Here is a 9,302-nt window from a genome sequence, read left to right as displayed (position 1 = left end):
ATTGTGAAAAAAGACCGTCACAATTTACCATATGTCAAAGTGATCAGCTATCGATTAACCATTGCAGCTCTACATGTAATGACTAATCCTCTCATTTGAGATGTTGGGACCAGCAGCTGTGACATTTTTGCTTGAGAAATGACTGACAATGTTCAGAATTATCATTCCAGCATCACAATTTATGTCAATAGACCCATGAATTTGATTGTTGGTGAATATTTTCAGCACATAAAAAACACTTAGTTTGGTAGCATTTGAACAGAAGCCCTTGGTTTCAACACTCTGCTAACGGTGTCAGGAGGAGACTTTGAAGCACTCACGAGCTCTTCCCTCTGTGGTCTCAGGTTTGAAGAGGTAGAGAGCCTGCTGCTGTAGTTGGGAGTCGTCCAGTCACGAGGGGTTGGTACTCAGTCTTTGCTATCTTCAGTGCTGTGGGTGATGGTCAGCTGGTAACTGGGGTTGCCTCTGCCCCTGTGGTGAATGGCTGTAAGCAGAGGGGGCGTCGCCTTCTGGGTGGGTTGTATCCGCAGCCATGGCAGAAGGCAAGCCATCGGAAAACCGAGCTGGAGTCTCAGTCAGGTAATCTACTTCATTCTAAGATCCTCTCTTTATTTGCATACATAATTAAGTTTGATCATGTGCCACTGGGTTTTAGTTGGGACGTTGTCTGTTATCTAGTTCAGAAGCACTTTCTTGCTTGGAATGTTATCATGTTATACAACTTTCTCTTATGCTTATAGCACCATGCCAGAATGCATTTTGGATTACTTCTAGATTAATGGCTAATTTGCTGCCTTATAATATGCCACAATCTCTGTAGTTTCCATAAAGACCACAGGCTATGGGGGAGACTGTCCGTCTCTATTTTACACTTGAGACATAAAGGAGAAAAGTCAGTGTCAAACATATGAAGAAGAGCATATATGAGCTTGGTTTAACATTTAGAATTGGAAAGCTTTTATTCTCTTACAGATTCTCAGGGGAGGTTCTTGCAGTCTCCTGTTAGTCATTTGTAATATCTACATTTGTAAGTTATTTTCACATGTTTCCTTTAAGGGTCCCTGTAGTAACATACTGTGGAAAAGCTTCTAGAATTGCCCACCTGTAATAAGTGCCTCTCTGTGTATGAAGAACGTCCCTCCTAACATAATCACATATCTGTAAGAAAAAATCCTGATTTTGAAGATTGTGTCTTTAGATGAATTGACTAAAAGACATTAAAGAAGGTCTGTCAAATAAACCACACAGATTACGGTAGAAATGCGTTCAGTTGCCCAAATCCAGACACCAGAGTCTGTTTAACCTGGCAAGCAATGATTATCATCACATATTGGATTCAAAATCTGCCCTGTAACCTTCTTACAGCCTGCCATGCTCTACTGTGCATGCTCTACTGTAATGGGTTTGTTACCAGCAAATGTCAGAGATTCAAGCATTTTAAGAAAAGTTTTAACTTTGTTCAGGGGAGTTTTGACATGGAGCCTTCCACATCTAACCATACAGCTGCAGACTTTCTGCACCCAGTCGGCCACGAGGTGAAGATGAGCATAAACTGTCACTTTCAGATGTCAGAAAAAGCCATTTTGAGCCGTGTCTTTTTCTGAGCCCATATGAAGCCATTCAAGTTGTTGATAGTTTTGTGTGAGAGAATTTGTATCATTTGAATTAATTACCTAGGAAGAATGTTCATTTTCATCATAGCAACACGACCCGTCCACCTTTACTAATCCAATCTAATGCGTTCCAACAGAGGAATTAGTTTTGTACATTTGCTCTAAAGCAGGTGTTCGATATATTCCCATATACAGAGCCTGTGGGGGACCGTTTCAAAGTAAAGGGAGTCTGAATTTGAGGTTTTAGTTTTACACTGCCCAGGGGCATTTCTTTACCCGGATGAGACTGAACTTGCTGGTGATCTCAATAAGGGTAGAAGAGTTAGTCTGCTATGGTTAGTGTATGTTAGTGTTTAAAGTCCAGCGGCTCTATGGCGAGAGTAAACGGAGAGGTGGAAGAGGACAACCCTGCGTCGTATCCCTCTAGGTGTAGAAAGTGGAAGATCAGGAAACATTAGTAAGGATTGGTACATGGTAACTTACCCATCACATGAACGGTAAGCCGAGGCCATTCAACCCGGTCAGATGTGTTTTTCTTCAGTGAAACACCCAGACCCATCTATTGACTGAAAGCTGAATGGTTTTCAAAATCCCTCACATATTGTAACATGAGTTCTGACCTTTGATAAACCAATGATGAGCCTCATTCAAGTCTCTTTGAGAGGAGCCTCAGATCCACATTTAATTACTAGATTTTCCAGACTGCATCCCTTTTAGTAGCAGGCAATCCTTTATTATATAAACACTGAGCGTAGACAGGCTGGGGGAACAGAGAGGAGGAGAATGTGTCCATTAGCTCTGGGCACTCAGCTTTTAGCTCTGTCTACACATTTTCATAGGAGCTTGTAAATGTGACATTAATTGTAGCAGTATCAAATGACTGTCTACCGTGACAATCTAAAGTAGAAGACGTAGTTTGGGAATCCTCCTTTTTCTTTGTAAGATCAGCTAAGTTTGTACCTGCTTCATCAAATGGCAAATCTAATTCTTCTCCTCGTTTAAGGGTGAAATCTCCACTGGCTGGTCTGAGTAAGCAGGTTCTTCAGCTTAAATTATACAAAGCCAATAAATGAACTGTGTAACCTTGTAACTTGTAGACTAGCCGTTTCAGTCTTTGTGCTAAGATAGCTTAGCCAGGTCCAGGACAATCTCTGTACTGGACGCAGAGAGAACTGAAGTATGTCTATCTATATTTAACAGCCAACTGTAATATTTACACTAATTGTATAGTTTACAACTTACAGAACCATTGACCTACATATAGATGTTTTGTCCTAATTGTATTGTTATTGTCAGTCATTGGTGCTTTCTATATATATTTCTATATACACCTACATTTTTGTGTACATTGTGTTCACATACTTATCCAATAAATGTGATTCTGATTTCTTCAAATGTGAGACTATTGTGATAAAAGGTATCAACACACTATGTGAGCAAGTGTTGTTCTGTCAAGTACAACGTTACCATGTCCTTATTGCTCCTTCAGGCAGTCGACTGGCACTGGACCCGTCCGACCCGCCCCCTGAGCAGTGCATCATGGGCCCTGGTGCCCCCCAACGGCCTGAGATATCAGAGCATGAAGCAGTCGGTCCTGTCCCATCCGTTCCACCATGCTAGCCAGCCTCAAACAGGAGGTTTCTATGAGGAAGACTGGGAGTCTGTCAGCGTGTGTGTGCTTGTGCGACAGGGCGAGTCAGACGGCCTCCACACACTGCTGGAGATCCCTCTGTCGGCTCACAATATACTAGGAGAGCTCCTCACGCCGGGGCCTCGCAAGTCCCCCGGGTTCTCCTTCCTGTTGACCACGGTGGAAGGCAGCAGAGAGGATGACATCAGCATTGACAGCTTCAAGAGAGAACATGGCTGTTTCAGAAGCCTGTTTGAAGCAGAGAGGTGTCCTGCACCCTTCATGTACGGCTCCCAGTTTTATTGTTTTCATTGCCCAGCCACAGAGCCGGTACCTGGCAGCGGGCTGAAATCCAGGCAGGATATTGAACTAGACAACGGTCCTGTGAAGCTGCCTCTGCTGCCATCTACCTCTCTGTGTAGCCATGCAGAGGGGGACCATACTGAGGGAGGTAGTGAGGAAGAGGAGAGACTGGCCGTGATGTATGAAAGACTGAGGATAGAGGTAAGAATGCACACTGTGTCTGGATAAGTCAATGAAAGTACCATGAAGTCAATGAAGTACGCTTAACAAAGCCATGGTATTCTATTGTAACGCAACAAGTGTCATCATTTAAAGCAGCGGTTCCCAAACCTTTTAGGCCACGCACCCCCTTCTACATCCCGACTGGGTTCACGCACCCCCAATCCCCCACACCTTAAAAAAAAAAAAAGCAACAGAGCCTATTTATAGCCGCATAAAAATCGGACCAATGAGAGAACAGTTTGCTCGCGCGTGGCGTTTGTTTACAAGATAAAAAAGACAAAAAATCTTCCTGCACCGTACCTTCGAAAAGGTAACGGACGTACACCAGAAGACATGTGTAGACTCGTCTACTTGCAGAGAGTAGAACTCACTCTTCTTCACGTGACCGACTAATGTAGCCAGGATGTCTTCGGACAAAGCATCGATGCTGTGTTGTTGGACACCGGGATCATGTCCAACTTGTTTGCTTCTCTCTCTCCATCATACATTACACCATCTCTTTGGCAGCTGGCAAGCACACGTCTTCGGCGATTGTGTGAGGTAGCCTCTTTCTTGCTATTTTGTAACTGACCAGTTTCTGTTGGCATGAATGTTGTCTGAGATTATAAGGATAAAAGATGAATTTGTATTTTTCATCCTACAAATATTTCTTTGTCACTAAGAGTATCCGTAATACTGTTGTAGGATGTATGGATCACTTTAATGTGAAAGCCGTTGAGCAGGCACTGACCTCCACAGTCTTTACGACGTTTCATCATAGTTTTGAAAAAGTCAAGTTCCTCCATAAACGGAGCACTTTGTAAAATGTGATGTGGAGCTACAGCTGAGCTTTAGCTCATGTTTCTCCACATGCTGTCACTCTAAACGGTTCCTGTGAACCGGTCCAGTCCGTACAGATGGGGATCAGAGCACATAACATGGCTGTAAGGGGTGCAGACATTAAAGTGAGGCGGTGCAAAGCCTGTTGTTGATATTTAGGTGGAAATGTGTCTTAGATGCTGTGCTGAGAACAGGCATCAGTCTGTTCACGTCTGTTGTGAGATGAAGTCACTCCTCAGCCAATCTGTTGATCTCAACAACAACAAGATAAATACTGAAGTGTGAAGCATTAAGGGAATAATGCTGAAAATGTTCTATAATAAAGTAATTTAATTAAGCATTTTACAACCATTAGATGCATCATGAATCGGCATAAAAAATATTTAATGTTATGAAAAACAGCATTGTTGGTCAGAGCTGATCTGTGAATAGATGAGTGATATTTACAGTATCTTTATAGTGTCACTAAATCCCTGCAGGATGAACCTGTGACTAGGGATGGGTACCAACACCTTTTTATCAATACTAGTATTGTTTATCGGTTCGGTACTAGAGGGGCGCGCCCCACAGTTTGAGAACCACTGCCTTAGGACAGCGCTACGCTGCGTGTCCTTAGGACAGTGCTACGCTGCGTGTCCTTAGGACAGCGCTACGCTGCGTGTCTTTAGGACAGCGCTATGCTGCGTGTCTTTAGGACAGCGCTACGCTGCGTGTCTTTAGGACAGCGCTACGCTGCGTGTCTTTAGGACAGCGCTACGCTGCGTGTCTTTAGGACAGCGCTACGCTGCGTGTCCTCTGTGTCGGAGGGTAAAAAGCTTCTGCTTCTCAGCTGTGACAATGCAGTTTGAGTCACAGGGTAACTTCAGATCGTGATAAAGTATAAGAAGAGACGAATGAATGCCTCTCTATAAAAACACATTATACACCAGTTACAATGTATTCTCCAGCTCTTGGGATTGCTTTAGACTGGAGTTGTACTTGCAATAGTTGTACTTCCCCTTGTATGGGAACTCGTTGTAAAACTGTACCTGAATGTTGTTTTGCAGCTTCCAAGTTTCTTTATGAAGAACCATGATTACACCATGTACTCCAATGATATGGAATTCATCAACGGGCTCATCAATACCAAGACCAGGTACTGCTGCTCATTCAGCTTTGGCAACTGGTGATCCCTACTTACAGACTGGTATGCTCTGATCAGACCCTGTGTGACCCGGCTGTTGTGCTTTGTGTGTTGGTCAGAGGCCGTACGGTGTACCAGCTCACCCTCTCCCTGTGGCGCCTCATGTGTCTGTGTTACTACGCCAAGGCTCGGCTGGAGGTGCTGAAGCTCACTAAGCACGTGGAGGACGGGACCATTAAGGCTCGCTGGAGGATCCGGGGCCTTCCCTTCTACTCTCTGCTGCTGCGCTTCTATCGCAAAGACAAGTCTCACCTGTACAGGTAACACACAGTGCATCCAGCCTGGAGCTGGTGTTGTTACACAGCTGTTACTAGGTTAAATCTAACACGGGCATTTATTTTAATCACAGCTTTAAAAGCCTTTGTGTTAATAAAATGTAATATAGGTTTCTTGTTATTTGTTACATTGGTTTAGAATCTAATTTGATCCAAATGTCATCTTCTATAGGTCATATGATGCATTCTCTACTTTCTACATTGGACAGGATGGACTCATTCACTGTCATAAAGTTGAAAAGGTAAGCAGGTGTGTAATGCTTTGAGCAGCGACTCCCGACATATTGACTGCTTCAGAAAGTTTCAACAATAGTTGGACGAAGCGTCTTTAAATGGTTGAATATATGGGATTCGGAGCATTGTTATAGCAGCACACACTACTATCCTTGTAGAGGTATGGAGGAGTAGAGTCTGCCCTGCTGTGTGCCTGTTCATTCAAAGTGAATGAATACTGAACGCTTTAGTTCAGGCAGACGAGCAGCATCATTATCTTACATGTGTGTCCTACAGCAAGCGGAGAGCACAGTGAAGACGCCAACGTCTCGTCTTTACTCATCACAGCATAATGAACAGAGATTTCATCATTTTCCTTCTCAATATTTTTGTCTTTTATGTTGTGTTACATTTTATTCATGAAATGGACGGATGTCAGCGAATACTTCATAACATTGTTCTTGATAAAGAAAGTTACATTGAACTGTTAACATCTTGTGTTTTTATGACCTAATATTCCTAATGTCCAGGGGAAGAGCACTTTATCGATGAAGCTATTCGTTTGATGAGGTCAAACAGAAGAGGAGCTGGACAGCTGAGCTTCCGGTTTGACTGAGCTCTGTGTTGCAGGTGATGCCGGATCAGCCCCCTGTCCTGCCTACAGTGACCTCTCTGCTGGCGGGGTCTCTGGTGGCCCTGGGGGTTCAGGAGCCTCGCCCTGCTCTCAACCTGCTGCCCCTCCTCCTGTCCTCTCTGCGACAGAGCAGAAACTGACCCAGGATCACCATTAGAGGAACAATGGCCAGTGTGTTTAAGGTCCATGTGACTCCCAACATTCTCAACATAGGAACACATTAAAGTGGAGGGTTAGGCTCTCCATCCTGAAACCTCAGTGTTGCCCCTGATTTAAATACAAAGTCAAGAGTTAGCACTGCTTTGCCTTTTTCACATTTTAATTTAACTTTTATTTGAAGTGATGAATGTGGTTAACCTGAAGATAGAACGTATGTGTGTGTGTGTGTGTGTGTGTGTGTGTGTGTGTGTGTGTGTGTGTGTGCTGTGTGCTGTGATAACACGCACACGTTTAAAACCGACTACTACACAACCACCAGGGCTCTCATTTATAACCGCACGACGTTGTGATCTATCAAAAGCTACTTGACGGGAGAACATGATCACCTGTACGGACCCGTGCGTACGAACGTTTAGACACAGAAGGTGAGGTGGTGAACTGAAGCCAGACTGTAGAAATGAATGTGAGAAGCATTACACGTATAATGCCTCTCACAATCATTTCACTTCATATCACATGTTACTTTGCACTGATATATGTATTCTCTTTATCATAAACGGTCAAGCCAGCAGCTGTTGGTGCTTGTATGGGTGTAGATGACTGTAAGCACAGTTCGATTGTTAAAGATGTAAACAAACTCGAACCTAATTTTTCCTCAGAGCTGTCTGTTATTAAAATAGCTGCAGTGAACACAACTTTATGTATTAATGTATGGTTTATTATTCAGCGTACAGTACACAGAGACTGTAAACAGCTCTGATGTACCAGAGCTCTCTGGAGCAGAGGAGTCACCATGGTGATGTCACACACCATCTTCACCACCTGCACATGAGGATTGTGTAACGGTGTGGAACTAAAGCCAGAGGCGGCTCTTGTACGATCACTCCATATCAACATTATCAGTCCTAATCATAATTCTATAATAAAACAAAAGTAAATAAATAAACCACTGATGTGATTATTTTGGAAGCAATCTGTCTGTAAACATAAATGCTCCGGTGAGACTCGTGATGTTACGCTGCACGATAGGTACTGTGAGCGCTGACTGAAGACTGAAGGGAACAAGTCTTCTTCCTCTCGGTAGTCTCCATGATTCACCGTAAAGACCCACTGATCAGCAGCTCATGTTTATGCATCAGCATCCATAAGGGCGTGTATGAGAGGCTGAACCAGCGGCACACATTCACGGGTTGATTGGGGATTTATAAAAAGAAATTGCCCAGAGGCAGGCGTACGCATGGTTCTATAGATCTAGTGTGGATTCTACGCACTGGTTTATAAATGAGACCCCTGGATTTTTTAAAAACTTATAGAACATTTTTGTCAGAGGCATCAATTTAACAATTGATGATGTAAACCTAAACTTTCTTTATTTTTAACCTGGATACAACACTCACCATTGCAGATGTCGACCATCAAAACATCCTTCATAGAGTCAGAACGCAACGTGTCGTTCTCTGAGAACCACGCCCACCGAATGGGGAAAAACAATCTGCGGCATAATAAGTAAAGGGCTGAAACGCTAACAAAATGCCGTTGGCTGCTAAAAACATCTGATTTCAGCATGCCAAAGTATTACTGCAGCACATATGTCTAATAGTGGTGCAGTTGATAGTTAATGTGATAATGGGACAAGTTAGCAGTTAGCAAGCTAATGTTAGATATGTGTTAGCATATCTAACATTGTAGCTGTTAGATATGTTAGCATATCTAACAGTGTAGCTAAGACACTTTCAAACTAATAAATATACATAGCTTTGTGATGTATCCACATTCCATTATAGCACGAGTGTAACACTGTCAGAATGCTTCAGCTTAAAGGTACACCATGCAGCCTCTTCCTGAATTTCGTTTTAGTCTCTTCTAACCCACACACACATGTATCTGCAGAGACCCTGGCCTCGGCCTGGAGTTTCTCCTGTCTTCATATTTTGCTCTGTTTGGGACATTTCTTGGCATCAGCAAAGAGCCTTTGTGCTGCATAGGTGTGTAACCCCCGGCCAAGAGCAGTGCACAGGGAAGGTTAGCTACCAGGTTCATTCTCCGTGTCCGTCTATCTCCTCTGTTCACTCTGTGTCTGATGCATGAGGAGCTGCAGCTCTGTTTGTGCTGAGCCGCACGCAGAAGAGGTTTGGGCTGCATTTATTGGTGCTTTAGAGCGTAACCGCCGTGAAACAATCAGAAAATAACGCTTGATATATAAATAGATATTTAATAACAATATTATATGTATGTGTGTGTGTGTGTGTGT

General features: G+C 43.3%; 1 protein-coding gene across 1 annotated transcript; it reads left to right on the top strand.

Moving 5' to 3' along the window:
* The first annotated feature begins 38 nt into the window (after positions 1-38).
* On the top strand, positions 39-7,150 carry cunh6orf136 (chromosome unknown C6orf136 homolog). Its single transcript, XM_031871357.1, has 6 exons — positions 39-579; positions 3,103-3,747; positions 5,634-5,722; positions 5,830-6,030; positions 6,218-6,287; positions 6,889-7,150. Exons 1-6 carry the CDS (start codon positions 481-483, stop codon positions 7,030-7,032), a joined length of 1,248 nt encoding a protein of 415 aa, XP_031727217.1. The 5' UTR covers positions 39-480; the 3' UTR covers positions 7,033-7,150.
* Positions 7,151-9,302: the final 2,152 nt, after the last annotated feature.

The sequence above is a fragment of the Anarrhichthys ocellatus genome, unplaced genomic scaffold (assembly GCF_004355925.1).
Source record: "Anarrhichthys ocellatus isolate YVR2014 unplaced genomic scaffold, GSC_Weel_1.0 scaffold57, whole genome shotgun sequence".
Classification (NCBI taxonomy): Eukaryota; Metazoa; Chordata; class Actinopteri; order Perciformes; family Anarhichadidae; genus Anarrhichthys; species Anarrhichthys ocellatus.
Note: the sequence above shows the minus strand (reverse complement) of the source record. Positions and strands in the feature narration are given on the sequence as shown.